A 24,622-nucleotide genomic window follows, 5' to 3' on the forward strand; every position below is an offset into this window, starting at 1 on the left:
CACATGTGCATCTGTTGTAGGCTTACCTCACAGAAAAATGGGCTTAGTGAACTGCTGCTTGTAAGTCATGTAAACCCATGCTTATTAGTCTATTGTAATTACATAATTATATAAGCTGGCAAAATATGAATGTGAAAGAACTGTTTCAATGGAACTAAGTTGATGGTAACTAAATAAAGGTAAGTTTCTAAATGAAAAAATGCTCTTAAATTAGGCATGCATAACAGTTACAAAAGATTAAACAATTAAAATAAAAACCTAGCTATATTTGAATTATGACTGCTTAACAAATTTTGGTTTCATTGTAGACACTGGATTATGGGTGTGGTTTATGCAAAAAAGAAGTCTAAAGCAAATCAATGGACACGTAATTTAAGAAAAACAAAAATCCTTGGTCTATTCCAAAAAATTGGCAAATTTTCATATATACATTATATATTAAAATAAGGTAAGAATTCCCTGGTGGTGCCCTAGATAAGAACCCATCTGCCCATGCATGGGATATGAGTTCAATTCCTGGTCCAAGAAGATTCCATATGCTGCGGAACAATTAAGCCTTTGCGCTGTAACTACTGAGCCCGTGCTCTAGAGCCTGTGAGCTGCGACTACTGAAACCGGCAGGCTTAGAGCCTGTGCTCCGCACAAGAGTAGCCACAGCAATGAGAAGCCCACAGACCGCTACTAGACAGCAGACCCTGTTCTCTGCAACTAGCCCATGCGCAGCAACAAAGATCAAGTGGAAACAAAAATAAAAAAAGTAAATTAAATAAGTTAGGTAGACATTCCTTTAAAATGATTTCCTGAGTTTGCTGACTTTTTGGTTATCTACGGAACTGCAAGTTCAGACCATGTCAGATAAGAGTTTCTACTATAATTGGAAAAAAACTCCCATAAATTCATATTTTAATATTTCAAAATTTATTGCTAGTATATTTGTTTATAATAAGTAAAATTACCTAAAAGTTCATTATAACTGCAGAAGCATACTTTTCAGGCAAGTGGTATAGCAAGAAGAAGAAAAGCTATAAGGGTTTATAACTTTCTAAATACACATAATAAAACACATGGAAAGATAATAGACTCTTTATAAAAGTATAAAAATATAACATTATCAAGTTAAACTACTATGGTCAAAAATCAGGAGCTATATAAAACATATATGTATACCTGTTCAAATGTTTGCAAGGGAAATTTCAAAACAAAAGCTTTTAAGGTAATGCTGACATATTAAGAAATCAATAATATAGACTGAACCTAAGGGCACTGGATATAGACAGCATTACTCTTGAGGTAAATAAAATGACAGTTTTGATGCAATTTGACTATGACTATAACTTCCCCACCTCTCTCAACTCTGTGGTCTTAAGTAGAACTCTCAGATTTAGTTCTTTGATGTACAGGTGAAGAGGTATCCTGACCTAAGATTAGGAACTTATCTTACTTTTGGTAGTTCATTGTCAAAATTATTGCTTCATTTCAGGCTAAGTGCTTTTCAGTAGAATATTAAGTATTCCTAACCATATGGTACTTAAATGTTGTGTCCCATTTAATTAATAAAAAGGTCTCATAAATTGGGTGCTGGCATATATGGGATAGCCTAGATATTCTCAAGAGGTCTTGTACTTGAGGGAGGTGTTCCCTCTGAAAATTCAAAAGGAAATTTCCTGGATAATTTTATTTTCCATTTTTAATTGGCAGCTCATTGTCTATTAAGGAGTTCATCACAGAAGGAAATTTCTCCTACCAAATGTTTACAACACAGACAAAAGAAGGAATAGATGACATTAAATGACACATCTGTATTCATTTGGCCCTTTCTAACTGGTTAAGTGAAAAATACAAACCACAATCCTTTTAAAAGACAGGACTGGAACACATGAATCACTGTGTTGATTAATTAAATATAAAAGAATAAAAGTAATACTTAGATGTAGTTATAAAGATGAGAAGGCACTTTACAAACGTTACTTGTACAGGAAAGGGACCCTCAACACTTTTAGACAAGAAACATATTTTTCACTGAGATTGTGACAGCAAAATGAAGATTCTCCCCCCTCATTTCCTACTAATCAATCAATCACTAAGTCACTCATCATGCTATGGATGATTCAAAAACGGGGAAAATGTGGTATCTTTCCACAGTAAGTTGAACACACAAATAGGAGGAAGAGTGAAACAAATTATAAAACTATTCAGTGCTAAAATACCTGGTTTTAAGTGCAAAAGGAGTTCAGAGGTGGGGAATCACATAACTGAAAGCACAAATCTAGGGATTAGGTAGACAAATCTTGACAGGGATATGGGAGGTTAAAGAGATGAATGAATAAACTGTCAGCTGGTGGCTTAGACTATAAAGAACTTTGATAGGTAGGGAAAGGCTTTAACAGTGGAGGTAACAAAATGGTGAAAAAAGTGAAAGTCGCTCAGTCATGTCCGACTCTTTGCGACCCCATGGAGTATACAGGCCATGGAATTTTCTAGGCCAGAATACTGGAGTGGGTAGCCATTCCCTTCTCCAGGGGATCTTCCTGACCCAGGAATTGAACTGGGGTCTCCTGCATTGCAGGTGGATTCTTTACCAGCTGAGCTATCAGGGAAGCCCACAAAATGGTATGACAGTGTAAAATAAAAATTTTGCAAAGGATACTTTCAGGACATGTCAGTGTTTCAAATATACTCAGAAAAAATATTAGACTAATTCTGCTTTTTTAAAAAAATCAATACTTGATACTACTAAGCAAATAGTATTAATAATAGATGAAATGGACTACCAGAAATTTTACTGACAAGAGTAAGAAGAATTATAAGGATGAAAATGAAAGATAATTACTTATGCTATTTTATCCTTCAATAATGAAAAATTATGTATCAACCAGAGGATAGTGTGAAGGCCAGATACACAGCTATCCCTCCTCATGCCCAGAAGTTTTATTAGATTCTCCCTGTACCCAAGAGGTGTCTTGGGAAGGAGGAAGGGCAAGGAGATATCCTGAGAAGTAGATTACCTTCTGGGTTACTACCCACAAAAGACTATTAAAACAGAATAAACTAAGATGTTTTAACTGAAAAGACTAAATAAACTAAGTGGTTTCTGAGAATCACGTGAATGAGCACTTAAGAAAAAGGTGTAATCCATGATGGGAAAATTCATGGTCTATTATTTGTACATTTAAGCTGTGATATCTTTATACTGACTTGTCTACAAATAACATTAAAATTTATGAACACAAAAATTTATAAGTCAAAAATAGAGTCAATAATCAAAGGCTGTACTTTGAAGAGGAGAGGAAGTGGCCTGTTTCAAACATAATACTAATAAACCAACTTTACTACACAAAAACCAATCTACTATTATACATCATGAAGCTTTGGAGGGGTTAAAAATTCTTACACGTTTACATGTCATTCCTTCATTTTTTTCTTAAAATTATACAAATGCAGCAGAAACTACCAATTTATCATACCTGAGGGCCACCCCAGAGAAGTGACATCTTATTTAACTTACAAACACAAACAGATTTCTGAAGCATAGGAATTGTGAGATATTTTCAGATTTAAAAACAAACCTCAAAATTAAACTCTCAACTGCAAAGAAATAGCATAAGGTAGTTTTTAAGCAGATCATATTTAGCTATTTCAGCTTCAAGGAATTCAGAATAAAAGGACTTTTCCTTTAACTAACATAAACCTTAACACAAACACCAGTAATACTACCCAGGAAATACTCGCCTTTCATTACTTTCAAGAAAAATTTCGATATACTTTGTAACTTATTTGACTATATGCTACAAAAGAGGGAAGGTACTCCTTATCAGTTACATTAATGGACTTTCAAAATAAACCTGAATGGATATGTTTCAAGAATACAGTTGTTATTTGTACAATTCACTTCTTACAGCCACACAATGGCTACAATGGCTATAAAGCACGCTTAAGTTACTGCAGTCACTGATAGGGTAATAGGGTAATATGCTTTATGAAGTACTGGCTTTATATTTCATCTGCAAGAGCACATGAGAGACCAAAGGGCTGAACACCACAGCGGTATTACCAGTACACGGTCATATAATTTCAGAAAATTCTTTCATCATTTTACAACTTTTCACTCTATCACAATCTTTTATTAACACACTATTTCATGGCCTTGACTTAACAGAGATCTGCAAAGGTGATCAAAAGATTTTACTATAATTTTTGGATGGTTCTTATAAAGACATTAAATCCTCATGTTTCACTCACTAGAGGTAAATGTAATACAAGCTGTCTCTTCTATCTCATTCTTAAAGCTCTTGATTCAAAATGTTATAAAAAACTAGAGGAAATTTTAGAAGACAAGCAGAAAACTTTATTTCTGTGATTATTTAACCATAACATTATAATGAATAATATACATTCTCCTGATTTCACTTTGTACCTGTAAATATCAGGCATCATTTAACTGCTCCTAAATGCAGATTGATCTTCCAAGCAATGCTCTCTTGGCCTACCTTCAGAAGGCTCTCAGTCTCCATTTTTCTCTGTTTTCCACAAGGACTATTTTTAAGTAGATCACTTATTTTGTGATCTTAGCTGGGGTGGGGTTGGGGGAGGAACACTGTCTTAACTGTGGATACTAAAGATGCAAATATACATGAGCAGAAGTATTATGGGAAGAATTTAGCTAACATGGAATATATGGAAGACAGCTGATAAACATTCTATTTCTCTTGTAATAATTTTCAAAAAACAGCATTATTGGCTTAGTGGATATCTAAGGTAATTTAGTATTCCCTTATCTAGCAATTTGGTTATATTCCTAAAAAACATCATTATTTTTTATGTCCCACCCTTCCTCCCATTCTAGTTAAATTGATGACAGCTAGAATATGACAACTACTAATATTCCATGTTTTATAGACAAAGTGAATGGCACATTACACGCCTCTATTATTTTAGTCTTGAACTAAGAATTCCTTGGTTTTTAGAAGCCAATTTTCCTTCGCCATAAATTTTATCTAATATTTTAAAAGATTACTGGGGAGGAGGAGGAGGAAATGGATCTAGTTCTGACATTTTCTGTAGTTACAGTGAGTACTGCATCTTCTATTTCTTTTGTATCCCCCAAAGTACTAAATGTTGGCTATACTAAATGTGTTTAATAAATACTTGTTGATCTGACTTGTTCTTACAGAACAGTACTGTTTTTAATATACAAGAACATCTGTTATTTGGCACTGACTAGGAATGAGATGTTCTGTATTAGTGAGTTTTTAAAATAATAAGCTTAACCCATTAAATACTTAAACACCATCTTTACCTTCTTTGGGAAGGAGGGGGGATAATAAATCTTTCTAAATATGCATTTATTTACCTCTCAAAAATAATAATTTTAACTTTCTTCAGATGATGCTAGGTCATAATTTGAAGTACTAGTACTTATATTTCCTGTATATAAATGTACGTATATGATAGATCTGTATATGGAGGACATGATGAGGGACCATAAAAGAATGGTGTTCTAACATGAGGCCGAATGACTAGCAATCCTATGATTTACTTGGGAATTCTTTTCTTAAACACATCTCTTGTCAGATGTTTTGTTAGGTAATGGCATCTTTTTTATAAAGACATGGTGATAGATACAAGATTGTATTCATTCCTTCACTCACTCACTAAATACTTAAGAGGGTACTCTTCTAGGGCTGGGATGACTCTAAGGTAGTCAAGCATGGCTGACCCTGCAAAATCCCTTAGTGAAAAGGCCAGGGCAGTCTACTCTAGGATCATTTTCCTTGTCCTCTACAAAACTCCATTTCTCCTCACTCTTGCTCCTCATCTGAAAGTTGGCCTAATGACATATGAACAAATATGACATCTTCGTTTCAAGAATTGGCACTAGAGTGTTTTAGCAAAGGTATCTTTCAAAAATGATAAATTCTTCCCAAGCCGAAAATGATAACATGTCTGTAGACATTACACCAAGTATAATTCTATCAATTTTATTAAACCCTACATAACGCTTGATTTCAATCAGGGCATAGAAATAATATGAACATTTGCTTTTTCAATAACATAAAAAGATCAAAACTTCTTTAATTAGAGAATCTACCAAATAGTGTTTTTGAGGAGTAAATGAATTAATTCATATAAAACATTTAGAATGGTCACTTACTACTAACTAAATCAAAATTTCTCAACAGGGCATGGTTCCAACACCTAGTTACAACATTTCTGATTGTTCTAATGAGTGGGAAGCTACAAGCATTTAGTGAAAGGGAACCAGGGATGCTAGCCATTCTACATGACTTTTGAATGTCGCAGTAAAATTGAGAAATACTAGGTGGGGCCTAGTATTAGGTGGGGCCATTTCAAGATAGGAAATGTTTTTTTTTCAATCTTTGTTAGTATTCCATCCCATGTTGTAACACTGAGTTACTCTGACACCATCCATATAAAAATTGGCTAATTTGCAAGAATATTATCCTTTCCTATTTTTTCAACTTGACATCCTATAATCTGTCTTGTCAGGTTATTTCTATTTTGATTAGCCTTTATTTCCATACTCTTTCACTTCCCATGGTACAATTTTTTTTTTTTTTTTTAATTACTACTGACTTCAGTTTTTAGTCTAATACCAAGTTTTGCTCAAGGTTATGACATTGAAGAACTCCAGATGGCACTATTTACATTGTACTCTGTAAGCCATATCCCTGGAATTGTGCAGCTTGGCAGCTTTGCCTCTGCCTTATATTTTCCTGTTATCTTATTTTTCTAATACTCAAATTTATCCCTTGTAAAGAGTGACAAAGACTACACTTTACTATATCTTATGTGGTCATGTCTGAACATATATACACTGTACTGCCATTCTATAACTACTTGTTTTTTTATAGATATGTGTAATATAATTAAAATACTTTTATTATACAATATTAAAATATTGATATTTTAGAGAAATGTAGTACAATTAAAATAATATTTTTATCATTAGGTTATATTTTCTATGAGGTTCATTCAAAATTGTATAGTAGACTTAAGAAAATGTTTAAAAAAGGGGGTATTGGGACAGATAAAGAACTGTTAAATGAGAACTCAATTTTCTTAAGAACTTGCAGAGATTACAGGATATTAAAACTAGATGAAATCTTAAATAAAAATAGTCATATTACAGAATGTACATTAGTAAGAAATATCTAAAATATTATTAGATACAAATACTATCTTCTCACAGGATGAAATTGAAAATTGCCACTGAGAAGGGTGAATGAATTAAGAGCGCAGGTACTAGAGCAAGACTGCCTGATATTCAAGTTCCTCTCCTTAACAGCTATGTCACTTTCCACAAATTATTAGCCTCTCTATGCCTCGTATCCTCATCTCATAAAAGGAGGGTAAAAATAGAACCTATCTCAGACGTGTTGTAAAAATTAAATAAACTTACATAGGTAAGGCACTCAGTGTTGGCTAGTATGCAGAAAAGTACTCCATAAAATATTTAGTAACATTATTTTTATTATAATTTATTTACAGGAAATAAAATACCTGTGTGAGTCTTAGAGAAGCTTAAAATGGTTCTGAAATGATTATTCACAGGTTTAAAAATATATCGGTGATTGCCAAGAACCTAGCACAGTGCCTAGCACATAGTAGATACTTGACATTTGCTGTCTGGATAAACTAGTCTACATATTAATTTATTCTCTATACATTCATTCTCTGTATCAAGAGACAAACAAGTGACAACTTTCAATGGATAGACTGAGACATTAGTACAAGTGAAACTATCTTCATTCTGATTCAGAATTTGGGAATTATCAATAAAATGTGTAAGTTTTATGAACCTCTTGAAGGGATAGTGTTTTGAAATGGTGTCCCTAAGGCCACAAATCTCTTAGCTGATTATAATAGTGTGTCTCCTTGAAAATGTCAAAGTCAAACATCTGAAGATATGCATAGATCAACAGTGTATTTAAAAGAATTTTTTTTTGAGTTGCAGAGTTAGAGAGAAAGATTCCTTCTGCTCTTTATAGTACAAAACATTAAGAATCCATCTTGTAGCACTGTTTCATATTTTAGGATTACATAATGAAGCTTAGTATTTAAAAAATTTTATTCACCATTTAAATCGTTTTAAAGTGTACAGTTCAGGAGCACTTAGCACACTCACAATGTTGTGCAACCACCACCACTATCTAGTTCTAGAACATTTTCATAATCCCAAAAGGAAACACTGTACCCATTAAGAAGTCACTGCTGGGTCTGGTCCTCCAACTTTCTGGCAACCACTTATCTGTTTTGTCTATTGATCTGCTTCTTTTAGAGAATTTACCTAATGGAAACACAGAATATTTTATCTCTGGCTACTTTCACTTAACATAGTATTTTCAAGTTTCATCTATGGTGTAGCATGTATCTATATTCATTCTTGTTTACAGGTGAATAGTATTTCAATGTGTGGATATCTGTGCTTAGTCACTCAGTCATGTCCAACTCTTTGTGACCCCATGGACTGTGGCCTGCCAGGCTCCTCTGTCCATGGGGATTCTCTAGACAAGACTATCGGAGTGGGTTGCCATACTCTCCTCTAGGGGATCTTCCCAACCCAAGGGATCGAACCCAAGTCTCTTGCTTTACAGGCAGATTCTTTACCATCTGGGCCACCAGGGAAGCCCATGTATGGATATACATTTATTTGTCCATTCATTTACTGATGGACATCTGGGTTGCCTCCACCTTTTAGCTATTGTGAATAGTGCTGCTAGGAACATTCCTTTGTAAGTTTTCATTTGAATGAACACCTGTTTTTAATTCTTTTGGGGCTATACCAAGGATTGGAAGTGCTGGGTTATATGTTTAACATTTTGAGGAACTGCCAAACTCTATTCCATGATGGCTACACCATTTTACATTCGTACCAGCAAAGTATGAGGGTTTCAGTTTCTTCACATTCTTGTCAACAGTTTTTTATTCTTTGTGTTTATAGTTATCTTAGTGCTCAGTGGTACTTTATTTTGATTTTCAGTTCCCTAATGACATTCAGCATCTTTTCATGTGCTTGTCAGCAATTTGTATGTCTTCTCAGGAGAATCGTCTATTCATGTATTTTGCATATATATATTTTTAATTGGGTTGTTTGTCTCTTTATAATTGAATTAGAAGCATTTCTTGTATATCTTGGATGACACTGTTATCAGATATATAATTTGCAAATACATTCTCCCATTCAGTGGAATATCTTTTCACTCCCTTGATAGGGTCCTCTGGTATTCAAAAGTTATAAATTCTGACAAAGCCCAATTTATTTATTTTAATAGATGTGTTTTTTTGTGTCATATTTAAGAAACCATTATCAAATCCAAGACCCTAAAGATTTGTCTGTGTTTTCTTCTTCTAAGAGTTTTCTAGGTTTAGCTGGATATTATTGAAAGAAAGAAAGTGAAGTCGCTCAGTCGTATCTGACTCTTTGCCACCCTATGGGCTGTAGCCTACCAGGCTTCTCTGTCCATGGGATTTTCCAGGCAAGAATACTGGAGTGGGTTGCCATTTCCTTCTCCAGGGGGTCTTCCTGATCCAGGGATCGAACCCAGGTCTCCTGCATTGCAAGCAGATGCTTTACCCTCTGAGCCACTAGGGAAGCCCCGGATATTATTGAGGATTTTGCATCTATATTTGTAAGGAATACTGGTGTGCAGTTTTCTTTTTTTGTGAAGTCTTTGTCTGGCTTTGGTTATCAGGATAATGATGGCCTCACAGAATGAGTCAGAAAGTGTTTCCTCCTATTCTACTTTTTGTAAGCATTTGAGAGACAGGTGTTAATTCTTCCTTAAATGTTTGGCAGAATTTACCAGTGAAGAATCTTGTCCTGGGCTTTCTTAGTTGAGAAATTTTTAATTATTGATTCAGTTTATTTTTTATAGGTCTATTCAGAGTTTCTATTTTTTTTTTTCCCTTGAGTTTTGGCAGTTTTGTGTTTCTAAGAATTTGTCCATGACACCTAGGTTATCTAATTTGTTGGCATATAACTATTCATAGTATTCTTTTATAATCCTTTTTATTTCTGTAAGGTTAGTAGTAATGTTCCTACTTTTTCCGATTTTTACCACTTTTAGTATTCTCTCTTTGTCTAGCTAAAGGTTTGCTAATTTTGTTATATCTTTTCAAAGAACCTCTTTTTTCCTTTTTTTTTTTTTTACTTTTATTTGTGTTTATTTTTTGCGGCATTTATTCCCAGGCCATAAGTTTTTGTTTCTTCAGTTTCTTCTGGGATATCTTTTTCTTCTGTGCAAACTCCTCTTCTGGCTTAGGAACAATCTGTTCTTTTTCAGTAAGGAGCATCTCGATGTGACAGGGAGAGCTCATGTAGGGGTTGATCCGACCGTGAGCTCTGTAAGTCCTGCGCCACATCTTGGGGGCTTTGTTCACTTGGATGTGCTCAATGACCAGAGAATCTACATCTAAGCCCTTAAGTTCAGCATTACTCTCTGCATTTTTGAGCATGTGTAGTAAAAATTCAGCACTCTTTTTGGGCCATTGACCCTGCGTCCAGCCCCACTGTTTGGCCCGTGCACACCTACCAACTCCCCCGTTTTAACGATGGAATGGCACACATTGCTTCTTTCAAGTGACATCCTTCAGATACTTGGTGGCTTTTCGGATATGCATACCCTTTACGGCCTGGGCAGTTTCATGAGTGTTCTTAAAGTGAACACGAAGATTTGAATCTCTTGATTTGCATGATTTTGTGGGGTTTTCTGGGTTGCGTGAATAGCGCACCATTTTTAGGGGTCACCTCAGGCCGCTTACCGGAAAAGCCAAAGAACCTCTTTTGATGTCATTGATTCTTTTATTTTCCATTCCCTATTTTGTTAATCTTTGTTCTAATCTTTATTATTTCCTTACTTCTGTTAGTTTTGGGTTTCTTCTTTTTAAGCTTCTTAAGGTATCAATTTAGGCTATTAATTTGAGTTCTTCTTTTTAATGTAAGTGTTCACAGCTATAAATTTCCCTCTGAGCACTGCTTTTACTGCATCCTATAAATTCTGGATGTTATGTTTTCATCTTCACTCATCTCAAAGTGAAATTTAATTTCCTTTGTGATTTCCTTTTTGACCTATTGGCTGTTTAATTAAGAGTGTGTTGTTTACTTTCCATGTACTTGTAGCTTTTCCTTCTGTTAAAAGACTTTTAGTTCATTACACTGTGATTAAAGAAGATACTTTGTGTGATTAAAAAACTAGCTTTGAGGACTGATATATGGTTTATTTTAGTATGTTCCAGGTGCACTTGAGAAGAATGTATATTTGGCTGATGTTGGGAGTGTATGGCTGTTTTATATAAGTCTGTTACGTACAGCTGGTTTAAAATGTTAAAATCCTCTACCTCTTTATTGAACTAGTTATTCTATTTAGTATGTTCTTTAAAAGCATGGTACCACCTGCATACAATACTAAATCCAAGATGGCACAGGTTTTGAATACGATTGGATAAGGATTTCACTAAGGTACCTTTATAACCAACATACACAGATCCAGAGTCCAGTAGACATCACTTTAGTACAATGATAGGAATGATTCCTGGGATATATATGGCTATTTCTTCTGCCCAAATTGCAGAGCTGCCATTTGGCTGGTGTCTTTTATTTGTAACCTGGCAATTGTGTACTTGGAGTTAATGAAGACAGTTGTACTGAAACATCTTCCTATTGTAATTCATCCCCTCAGAATTCCTACTTTCTTTGTTACTTTGAGAGTGTATGTTACTACTCTTTCTTCAACTTCTTGATTTAGCTACATCTTTTGTTTCTTTTAAAGATCTTATCTGTATTGTTTAGCTTTTAGTCCAAGAGGTTTGACTTTGAAAGCCAATCAGAATTGTCCCTCTGGTTGGCAAATTAAGCTACTAAATACTAAATTTAGCTCCCCAGCCACTGCTGCAATGATATTATCAACCTTAAGTATCTCAGACTTATAAAAATAGGCATGTATTTCTTGCTTATGGGTCTGGGGAAGCTCTATTTCATAATGCCAGATGGGTCCATCTCTGCTTAATGTATCTCTCACTCTGGGGCCAGTAGCTATCTAGGACATGTTCATCTTACAGAAGAAGACAAAGGACAGCAGGTGAAGACAAACCAGGTAAAACATTTAAAGTGTCTGCTTGAGTCATATCTGCTAACATTACAGTGGCTTCAACAAGTCACATGGCTAAGGTCAACAGAGCAAATGAATTCTCTGTCCACAGGAGCATGGAAGGGAGAGTAACTATTTACTGAACAGTAACACCACCAACCACAGGCTAGCAAAGTAAGACAATTAGGAGCAACATAATAAATTTTAAGTTAAATTGATTTAAATTAAAGGACTCATTGTGAAGTTAAGTCCTTTCTCCTATTTAGAGTAATAGTGATTTTTTTTAAATAAAATGATAATAATAGAAGGCAGTAGACTTTTAAAAAATTCTTATCACTTGACAAAATAAAAAGGTGGCAGCCCTCTGCTAGTCGTCCAAATTTTAGGACAATTTTACTATTCTATAAAAATCCCAAAGTCTCCTACAAGAAAAAAAAAATCACAGACCTCTGAATGTAATCTCAGGTCTCTGGCTGGTGTTCACTATTCACAGGATATTCCTTGGCTTGCAAAGACACTCATTTTCCCCCTTCAAAGATTTCATTATTCCAAATGCTTGTGATCAGGAAACTCCATGTGTTAGAGAACTAAAATGTCATTATTTCTTTCGAGTGATCTAATTTAAGTTTCACATTAAAAAATGGTCCCACTAACTCTTCTGTCTCTATACAAACTTGGTTTTTTAACACTTGGGACTCTACTATCTTAATGCCATGTAAATCTTTCATGTCTCTGACATGAAAATTTTAACAGGCAGTACATAAAAAATAATGGCCTATGATTCTATAACTTTAAAAGGAGCTACTGAGAAGATTAAAATTTAAAAAGAAGCTAGTGGCTTTACTTCCAATGTGAAAGGACACATACTTAGTAATTTTATATTTGTATAAGTATTTATAAATACTAGCAATTTTGTCATAGCTCTATCAAACATTAAAACTATGCAAAATAGCAAAGCAGTGGTTTTTGTTTTCTTTTTGTGTGTGTGTGGTTCAGTTTACTCACAGCACTGTTAAAGCAAACGAGGCAACTGGCATTCCTCTAATGACTGCTTTACTTCTGATTCCTTAGCTTATTCCACCTCCTACACTTGGTCTTCATCTTGTTCTTTACTTGTGATATTCTCCAGCTTTAGGCACTAGTAAAATGTTATAGCTACCTCATCTGTTCAATCTAGGTGGGGGTGGGGGTGGTAAGGTGGAAGAATATAATATTGAAATGTACTGTATTGAGTATCTACAGAAAAACTTTAGACAGAGACTTTCGAATTTGTCAAAACACTAAATTCCCCATGAGTCCTGCTTTAGCAAATGAAATTCTCAGTTCATTATTAAACATTAACTTACGAGATAGAATCTGTGAAATAACTTCACAGAATGGCAAATGCCTTTTATTATCCTACTGATCCTGTTCAATGTTTGACCTGATATATACTTAGATTTCATAAACACGCAAACCTAAAATAAGAGAGAGAGAGGCACCCAAGAACTAGTTAGGGAATTTTCCATTAACTGAGATGAGAATTCAACTTACTGGTTTTCAAACTCCTGTTGGTGCCATACTTACACTTTAAAGAAAGTATGCTTCTTTTATAACATTTTGTGGGATACATGTAGAAATTTACATTTTCTTTAATTTTTAAAATGTAATTCTCATTAACATAAGATGAAAATTCAAAAATTTTGTTGTAATGTAAGCAACATACCTGCACGTATGATCATCACTCACACTTGCAATTTCTTGGCCTTCTTTGGGATCAAATACCAAACCATTAATGAAATCTGAATGGCCCTCTAAAACCTGACATCAGGGGAAAAGTTAGTAAGAACACAAGAAAATAATCTACAATATTCCGACCTAATATTTTTACTTCACTGCTTTCACTGCATGCTTCTCTTTTCTATAAATACTTCTTAAGCAATCTGCTATTTTTAAAGCATGATTTATACACCCACTTTTTTGGAAGGTTTATCTTGGAAAGAAGCTGATCATTCAACACACTGTTATTAGCTTGATCTTTCTTTTCTAGTATGCATTTCTTACAAAAACACACACACTTTGTTTTTATTTTTTTAACTGTACCTGTCCTCATATCACCTCATTTCTCACTTATTACATAAAGCTTATACAAAAGTTAAAGCTAGGAGAACTTTCTAGGAGTCCTGAAATAAGAGTCCCCTTTTGATTTTCTGTCTCATACCTGCTGCTCTATACACTGGCTGCTACCTAATAAACACAGAGCAGGGACTTCACCTTCTACTGTCTTTATTCATTTGCTCAATGTGACTGCCAGCACTGGAGACAGCTAGAATTATAAGCTCATTATCACAATAACCCAGAAATCCTCTTTTGGCCACAGAAGGAGCAAATGGGAAGTTGTAAGTTAGAGGACTATGCATGCAGGTTAAGGTCCAATTAGTCTAAATCTTTATAACTGAAATCCTGAACAGGCCTGTCAGATATCAGATATTTAAATAATTTAATGGATATTGTTTTTGCTTCCTACTTACCTTCCAAACACTTGAATTTGATCTCAGTTCTAAGACTAATAAAGTAATTCTATTTGGTACTGCTTACTATTTGGAAATGAGGGAGAAAAAAAGGATTTCATCAAACATTCTGGTGTAAGTTTAACAAGTCCAGGTCCTTCTTCAGAGCTTATGTCACAGTTTCTATCAGCCACATCACATCAACTATTTAATGTCTTTTTTAACTGGCAATAATAGTTAATAACTATTGACTTTTGATGGGTCAAAATTCTATGTGTCACTGTACACTCAGATGTTCACTGATATAGCTTTAAATAAACTAATATATACAGTGTGTTTATTATGGTAAAATTGTATATAGCTTAGAGCATAACCTTCACTGTTTTCTAAATGATTAGGTTTATGGTTTACCTTTGTTTTATAATATTATTCATAGGTTTTATTTACTAGAAAGTCAGGAAGGCAATACTGTTCTTATAAAAAAAACATGATTCAATTTCAATCCAAACTGAGAGGTATTTAATGAATTTCTCCTCACTTTATTGAGATATATAACACTATGTAAGTTTAAGGTGTATAACATGATGATTAGTACATGATGATACACACATACATTGTGAAATGATTACTGTAACAGGGTTAGTGAAATGACTACCATGATAGAGTTAGTTAATACTTCTATCACCTCACAAAATTATCATTTTTGTTTTGTGGTGAGAACATTTAAGATCTAGTCTTTTAGCAACTTGCAAAATATAATACAGTATTGTTAACTATACTCATCACGATGTACAGTAGACCCCCCAGAACTTACTCCTCTTAAAACTGGAGGTCTGTACCCTTCCATCATCATCTCCCCATTTCCTACACCCTCCAGTCCCTGACAACCATCATTCTATTTTCTGTCTCTATGAGTTCAGCTTTAAGAAGAGCTCCTCATATAAGTGCAATCATATGGTATTTGTCTGTCTCTGCCTACCTTATCTTACAGGGTTATTTATACCAATAGAAAACTCACATACAGGGCTTACTATGTAAAAAGCACTGTTCTAAGTGTTTTATATGAATTAGCTCAGCCAATGCTCATAATCCCATGAGGCAGATGCTATGATCATTCCCATTTTACAGGTAAGGAAATGAGAGCAAGAGATTGGGAATTTGACCAAAGTCATACTGTTACTAAGGTGGCACAGCTGGGCTTCAAACCAGATGTTCTGGCTCCTGTGTCTGTGCTTTTAACCACTTTGTAGTCCTGCCTTGCACTGCGTTGTACTGAGCTTGTTCCCTTGAAGTTCACCTCTTACTCTATGTGTGTTCATGTCTATTACACCAAGTTTCTAATTCCCTCTCATTTCTGTGCTTGCCTACTATTTTAATAAGTGATATCAGGTTTCTAATTCACAGTCCTTACTATGATCCTAGTTCCTTACTATAGCCTAAAATAGAGTAAATGAGATTCTAAACTACATATTTCAAAGATAACCATGAAGTCATTTTAAATTGGGATAAGTTCAATTAAAAAAGCAAAAATAATAAATGTTTTAAAATAGATTTACAAATTAAACTTGTCAACATACCTTGTATTCATTTTTATCTTGAAGATCTGAAGTAAATAATCTAATTTTCATATCAGCAGCAGAAGTACAAAATCTGGAAGTAAGAAAACAAAAATAAGGCCATTTTTAGTCTATGCAAATGAAAGTTCTTGCCACCTTTAACCATCAAAGCTATTTTCATAACTGATAATCACGCTTGTGTTTGGGCAGAAGGGAGATGCTATGGCTCCATTGTAAAATCTGTTATACAACTATGGCTGAAAGTAGGGGACACAAATTTTTTTGGGAAAACATAAAAATATTAGTATATTGGATTTGTCTCTTTAATTATAAAAGCATAGAATTTTATTATAAATCACCACACGAATTTAACATTTCACTTTTTCTTAAAGGTTTAAAATGATGGGTTCAAAATGTATCTTCTTTTAGCTAGGTCAATATAAGGTCTAAAAATATAGTTATACATCTATCTTAGTCTTTGCCTCCTTCACTTATCTATAAGCCTTCTTACTTTAAGATACATTAAATTCACTAAATTAGATGAAAGATAATAATCTTTTTATACCTATAAAAGCTGGTGTATTTATTACTAAAAGTTGGAGTATTATCATACTGACCCTATTATTTAAGGTTATTGTTTAGATGTACATCAATGTATATTACAAAACAAACTCTAAGCAATAAACAACTATTTCCTAATTAGTTTGCCTTTAATCCTAAAATTTTTAGATTCTCAGCATGTCAGATTATGGCTGAGGAAGAAAGAAATTATATATCTGTATGCACGCATATGGCTCAGTCTCTCAGTCTTGTCCGACTCTCTGCGACCCCATGGATTATAGCCTGCCAGGCAGCTCTGTCCATGGGATTTTTCAGGCAAGAATACTGCTGCTGCTGCTAAGTCGCTTCAGTTGTGTCCGACTCTGTGCAACCCCACAGATGGCAGCCCACCAGGCTCTTCCATCCCTGGGATTCTCCAGGCAAGAATACTGGAGTGGGTTGCCATTTCCTTTTCCAACACACGCATGTATGCTAAGTCGCTTCAGTCGTGTCTGCTCTACGCGAACCTATGGACAGCAGCCCACCAGCCTCCTCTGTCCACAAGATTCCTGAGGCAAGAATACTGGAGGGGGTTGCCATTTCCACTGGAGCAGTTGCCATTTCCTCCTCCAGGAGATCTTCCCTCTAGGTATCAAACCCATGTCTCCTGCATTGGCAGGTGGATTCTTTACCACTGAGCCAGCTGGGAAGCCTTTGTATGCCTGTATTGAAAAATAAAGCTTACTTCCAATTGTCTTTAGGTAAATGAGTATCATATGGATCTAAATTTCACAAGTTTTGACTGCATAAAAGCTTATATTTTTTCCTCACCTAAAACATTTAGTTTATTTAATTTAAATAAAGCTTAAGTTAAAGCAAGTCTCCTAATCTAGAGATCCAGATATGTTGGTAAATCTCTGGTACCATGCCTTTTCAATGATTAATTAAGAGTCATTGGAAGAAATAGATCAATTAGGCAAAACTAATTTCTGATAACAGAAATTGGATCAATAGTTGCTTAGGCAGGGGATGGGGTACAGGGATTAACCAGAAGGAGCACAAAGAATCTTTTTGGGGTCACAGAAATGCTATGTATTACCAGCATCTAGGTTATAAAAGTACATGTATTTGTCAACACTGATCAAACTATACCTTTAAGAGTTGAGTTCACTGTATATAAATTATCCCTTAATTTAAAAAAATTAGGTTAGCTCAGTAAGAGCTAAATTATGATTGTTACTGTTTACTAAAAGAAGACATACATTTTAGATTTGACATTTATGGAAATAAAGTTAGTGTTTTGTAACAGACCTTAAATAACCTGACATATCATTGCCTTTGTGAAGAAGACCTCAGCAAGTATGTTAATTTTTTTTCTCAAAAAGCAGTCATTCTTTTCAAATGCTTTCAACAAAACTGAAGCCCCAGGATTAGAACTAGAGTTTTATGAAAATTTGACCTTGGCCTATGTATGGGGCAGTAAGGTTGATTAATGACTCAACCAAATTTAGTTATTTTAACAAAGTTGCACTTTCAATAAGTGGTAAATTCAGTGAAGAATTTATGATTCATAGGAATCTCACATGAACAGCTTTGTAGTCAGGCTCAAACACATGCTTCAAGGCATCACTGCTACATTCGCATATAAGTCACAAATTTAGACAATAAGCCTAAATTATGAAATAATAGCAAATATTAAAACACCTAATACCTGGAGTTGGGGAAATGGAGGAAAAATGTCCCTATGATCAGAGGCTTCAGATCACTTAACACAAAGGATATTAATAAATGCTGCATTTAATAATTTTCAACTTACTTGATTACTGGAGGCAATGAATCAAGTCTAGTCTCTGGGCTCCAAGCTATGCCATCAACTCTGACTCCATGGTGAAATGTTCGTAGTGTTTTATACTGAATTCCTTCAACATCTGCTTCTTCCTCCTAAGCATACACAGTAAATGTTTAAATAAGTCATGAGAACAAACAATATAAAACTGTGTATTTTATTATAACGAAGGATTTATCAGGGGGCCATGAATATTCGAGAAGTTCAAAAAGCAGATTAGCTATTAAGGTGGGCTTCCCTGATAACTCAGTTGGTAAAGAATCCACCTGGAACGCAGGATACCCTGGTTTGATTCCTGGGTTGGGAAGATCCGCTAAAGAAGGGATAGGCTATACACTCCAGTATTCCTGGGCTTCCCTGGTGGCTCAGCTGGTAAAGAATCTGCCTGCAATGAGGGAGACCTGTGTTCGATCCCTGGGTTGGGAAGATCCCCTGGAGAAGGGAAAGGCTACCCACTCCAGTATTCTGGCCTGGAGAATTACATGAACTGTATAGTCTGTGGGGTCACAAAGAGTCGGACACGACTGAGCAAAATTGGGGCTTCCCTGGTGGCTCAGAGGGTAAAGTGTCTGCCGGCAATGTGGGAGACATGGGTTCAATCCCCGGCTCAGGAAGATCCCCTGGAGAAGGAAATGGCAACTCACTCCAGTACTCTTTCCTGGAAAAACCCATGGACGGAGAAGCATGGTAGGCTACAGTCCATGGGGTCACAAAGAGCCAGATACAACTGAGTGACTTCACTTTCACTTTCTTTCAACCAGTTTATTGAACAACAAAAACATCTAAAGCTGTCTACGTGTTAGAATACAACTCTCTAAGATAACTAAAAACAATATACTTTTCATACTTTATCTCGAGACATTTTATTCCTAATAGTAAATTTATTTCACAGCAAACACAATGAAAATGGAGTGCTCTAAGAATCAGAATGTTCTAGGTAAATGAAGTAACAGGCATGGATTATCAAATAACAATATCAAAAATATATACTGAACAGTTTTGATTATGTATAAGATACCTTGTACCTTATGATGTCTCAAAGTCATTATAAAGAGTATCAATGATTTTCACATAGTACTATACATGGGACTAGTTGGGACACAACTCAGCAACTAACACTTTCACTTTCATACATGTGTGGGATTGAACAAACTGCTGTTCATCTATATCATTGCTATGAATAGTGGATGTGCAAATTACTGATCAGTCTTTTTAGATATTTGATTCTGGGTAAGATGTTTAATAAAGTCAGCTTATCTATTTGATTCAATACTACTAAAATGATTTCAGTTTATTTTCATGGGAAGACAAGACAAGAATGAATTTTGAAAAGTCAAGTCATCTTTGTCTGGCAATGTGGACAATAACCTGAAAAGCTTTCTGGTTACAAAAATAATGCAAAAATCCAAATCCAGAGAAGCAACTGAGCACAGAGGCATAAAGCTATCTTAAGGACATCTGCCCAAATCCAATAATTAATAACTTTTGTTTGTCGGGGACAGAAGACAAAACTTAGTGCCTACACAGAGGGATGCAGATCAGGGACCTTTGCATAGATCCAGGACCTTTACAGTGGAAGTAGGGAAAACAAAAACCCCAAATCAAAAGTGCCATGCAAAATATGTACCATGGCTGAAGACCAAGAAAAAGAAAAAGTAACTTGTGAGAAATCTCAACCATTGGCTGGCCGTAACATAAGTTTGGGGCTTGAATTCACATTAATTATGTGCTCCAGAAAATGAAAACTTATTTCAAAATGTCCATATGTTGTTAGTGGCCCCAAGCACTTGGTGGATAAAGGCAAATTCTTTTTGGATGAACTTCCTCTACCCAGGTTTCAAAATTCTCACAGATATAGTTCAATCTAATATGATCTTACATGCATGCACTACTAATATAGAAACAAAATACCACAAACACAAACAGAACAATCAACCTAGAGACATTAAAAAAATCAGATAAAAAAATGCATTTTTGAGGATGTAGGAGAGAATCAAAAAATATGACTAAGCAACATGAGATTACCCAAAGTGACCAGACAAGTATTAAAGAACTAAACGAAAATGTATAGATGAAAATACTATCATGAGAAAAAAATAAACAATGCTCAGAGGAGCTGGAAAACAGATTTGAAAAACTTATCCGGAATGTAGTTAAGAGAAGACAAAAAGAGATGGTAAGAGGGACTCAGTGAGCAGTTCCACCATATATCTAATTCAGGTTGTAGGAGAAACCAGTAGAGGGAATGGGGGAAGAGGCAAGATTTGAAGAGATAATGGCAAAGGATTCTTCATACTTGATTACAAGCACCAATATGTATATTCAGAAAAACCAATAAATCCCAGGCAGCTTAAAAGGAAATCTGCAGCTAGACACTATCCAGTAAAACTTAAGAACACACAAACTCTCACATACGTGTGTGCATATATGTGAGAAGGGGAGAGTGAGGGAGAAGGAGCAAGAGTGAGATAAGGGTCTTAGCAACAGCAATCAGAAAGAAAAGATAGGTGTTCTATAAAAGAGTAATAATTAGAACAACCATCAGCTTCTTAGCAGAAACAAATGCAGGAAGTCAGTGAAATATCTTCAAAATGATACGAAAAACTGTTGAACTGTAGCCACAACAAACTAGTGTTTCAAGAATGAAGCTGTTTTAAAGGTATTTTCATAAAAACCAAAACCAACGGTTGGCATCAATAAAGTCTCATTAAAGGATCTTCTAAAGCAGGGGCTGGCAAACTATGACCAGGGAGCCATATCTGGCCTATGGTCTGCTTTGGTATGGCCCGCAAGCTGAGAATCATTTTATATTTTTAAGGAGTTGTAAAAAACAAATAATAATTTGCAACAGACACCTTAAATGGCTGGCAAAGCTTAAAATATTTACTATTCCACAGAAGAAGTTTAAGTTTTTTCTTGTAAAAAAGAATATCTTTAAGGTAAAGAAAAATGACCCCAGAAAGCAGACCTGAGATGTAAGTAACAGTGAGTGAAAAATCAAAGGCAAACATGTGGATTAATTTAAACAAATACTAGACACATAAAACAATGCTGAATTTGTGGGTTAAAATGAAAAGAAAAATGGTAAGAGAACTAAAATATAATAATAATATAAGTCTGTAGTGGGTGATAACAGTTCAAGTGTCAAAGGTTCTTGCTTTATTCATGAAGTAAAGATATTAATTTTAGCTTTGTCTAATTAAGGATGCATATTAAATACCTTTGGTATCCATTAAAAGAAGAGAAATAACATGTAAACTTCCAAACTGTCAGGGAGGGAAAAGATGAAAGGAGAAGGTAACAAAACACATGGAATATGCACAGGAATATGCATATTGGCAAGATACAGGAATATGCATACTACATTTTCAATGGTAAAATACTTTCTAATAGAGGAATAGATTAATTGTGGTATATTCTACAATGAAGATATATGAACTTTGACAAGGGAGAATCTAATAAATAAATTGTTAATTTGATGGTGGTGGTGCTCAGTTGTGTCTGATTCTTCGCAACCCCATGGACTGTAGCCCACCAGGCTCCTCTGTCCACGGAATTTTCCAGGCAAGAATACTCAAGTGGGTTGCCATTTCCTACTCCAGGGTCTCTTCCCGCCCCAAGGATTGAATCCGTGTCTCTTGTGTCTCCTGCACTGGCAAGTGGATTCTTTACCACTGGGCCACTTGGGAAGCCCTTTAATAATGAAGAGAAGAACATAAAACAGAATAATTTCACTGATACAAAATTTAAAACATGAAAAACAATATATTGATTTGCAACACCAACACATGGCAACAGAAGAAAAATGAAATTTCATACATGGTTACATCCTAGGGCTGAGAAGAAAAGGTGGTAAGGAAAGAAAACCCAGGGGGCTTCAAAAGAGTTGCTAATGTTCCCTTTCTGAATCTAGGTAGTAAGTATACAGGGATCTACTATTATTATTCTTTATACTTTTTATCAGTAATATATAGTTTAAAACACACTATATAAGCTTAAAATATTGTCATTTAAAAAATAAATCATCTTTTTGTTATTTAAATCAAAACCCTACATAGATCTAGAGACTAAAGCAAAAATTTTCATGACAAAGTTGCCCAAGGAATCTTCTGTGTTAAGTGACTATGCTGCTGCTGCTGCTGCTAAGTGGCTTCAGTCATGTCTGACTCTGTGCGACCCCACAGACGGCAGCCCACCAGGCTTCCCCATCCCTGGGATTCTCCAGGCAACTGGAGTGGGTTGCCATTTCCTTCTCCAATACATGAAAGTGAAAAGTGAAAGTGAAGATGCTTAGTCGTGTCTGACTCTTAGCGACCCCATGGACTGCAGCCTACCAGGCTCTTCTGTCCATGGGATTTTCCAGGCAAGAGTACTGGAGTGGGTTGTCATTGCCTTCTCCTAAGTGACTATAGTTATCCTTTATAAAAGCTTCTTAGATTATAAAATAGGATCTGGGGGAAAATTCAGGTGAAACTTGATATTTAATTCAATATATATGTTTATATAGATAGAAGTTATGTGAAGGATTGTTCTAAGAATTCCATTCATCCTGAATCTAAATCCAAAGTTTTACAATGTGTACTTTAATGGAATCTTAGTGGATGTGTTGATGTTTCCAGGATAGCCTTTGGAATCCTAGCACAATCATTTCACAAACACTACATATACCTTTTTCTACATAATTCAGATACCCCTTGAAAGTAACTTTACATTTCAGGTGAACTTAACAGAAAAAAGTTTTTCCATAAAAACATAAAAAGGGAAACAAATGTATTTATCAATAAAAAAAACACTCAAATTTTATTACTTCATAATTTGTCTGTATAATAACTGTATAGTTAACAGCTAGATATGGCAAGGCAGCAATCACTAAGGAACTTAAAGATAAGGTTAGGAGCCTAATCACAGCTGACTTTATAGATTGGGTTATATCTATTTTTCCACACTGACAAATTAATCTTTAAAAATGAACTTTTTACCATCAAAACACACTATTTTTGCTAATGTAACAACAGTATTGACAATTAGGTCCTATAATTTGTTGTTAAAGTACATATGGAGTGATTGGGTGGTCATGGGGATAAAGAAATCCCAGTGACTATACAGTCTGCATTTTATGTATCACCAGTGAAACCTTTTTTCCTGGCAGCAATGTCCACCACTGAGCCAACTAAAAGGCCAGAGTGTGTGCATGTGGTATAGGCAGAGATGAATGCTATTTTGGGCTTAGCTTGAGGTGTAGGCAGTATTGTATAAGCAGGAAATTAAGACACTTTGGAAAACTTGCTATAATGCACATCATTATACAAGTCTCCAGCATATTTGAGGTTGGGGTAAAGCCAGGTTGATGAAAGGGCTATTCTAAGGGTTTGAAATTGGCTGTTCCTCCAACCACACCCATTTAAGGCCAAATACAGAATTTTAGTTGGATGAGACTGTAAAGTTTACCTTAGTCTCCTTCTTTCATCTAATGCTTAAATCTCTAGTAGAACATTTGAAAAAAAGTTTACATAATCCTTCTCTGAACATTTCCAAGTGAGAGAGAACTAGCTACTTTCGCAGGGAATTTATTCAATTTGGGGGTAGCTCTAATTATTAGAACAGTTCTCTTTAACATTAAACCAAAATCTGTTTCCATGTAAATCCTATTCATTGCTCCAAATTCTGCTCTCTGGAACCATCACTGAGGTAGTTTAACTCAGTGACAACAAATGTCTGGCCATTAACTGATCTCCACTAGGTGAACACACTCAAAGAAGCTGTTTCAGTCTTAGTCCTAAAGCACCGTAAGTAACAACTCCATTCAAATAGAATTGATGACATAAAAGTTACCATTCCGAGTCTAATCCCTTTTTCACATAACGGTTTTAAACTTTTTAATGCCACTTTGAAATCTGTCTTCAAATACATTATCTCCTTTGAATCATAATACACTGCTAAGAACTGAAGTAAACACTAGATATTACTGTCAATTTACAGTACAGGACATAGAGCTGTGGTGTCCAATCTGGTGGCCATTAGCCCCATGGGGCTATTAAGCACTGGAAAAATGTGGCTGGTCCAAGATGTACACTTTATAAAGTG

The 24,622-nt window shown here is 35.1% G+C and overlaps 1 protein-coding gene across 3 annotated transcripts in view; it reads right to left on the reverse strand.

Annotated features, from left to right (window-relative positions):
* NUP37 (nucleoporin 37) overlaps positions 1–24,622 on the reverse strand; it is a 42,620-nt gene that overhangs the window by 12,417 nt on the left and 5,581 nt on the right. For all 3 annotated transcript variants that reach the window (XR_014083466.1, XM_081595564.1, XM_081595565.1), the window contains exons 3-5: positions 18,509–18,633; positions 16,174–16,246; positions 13,813–13,907 (exon numbers count right to left, since the gene is read on the reverse strand). Coding sequence is in view for 2 of the 3 variants with exons in the window: in XM_081595564.1 (XP_081451690.1) it covers positions 13,813–13,907; positions 16,174–16,246; positions 18,509–18,633 (293 nt within the window). In the remaining variant the exon portion in view is untranslated. The remainder of the gene's footprint in view (positions 1–13,812; positions 13,908–16,173; positions 16,247–18,508; positions 18,634–24,622) is intronic.

This window comes from Giraffa tippelskirchi, chromosome 4 (assembly GCF_054371585.1).
Source record: "Giraffa tippelskirchi isolate mGirTip1 chromosome 4, T2T-mGirTip1v1.2.pri, whole genome shotgun sequence".
Lineage (NCBI taxonomy): Eukaryota > Metazoa > Chordata > Mammalia > Artiodactyla > Giraffidae > Giraffa > Giraffa tippelskirchi.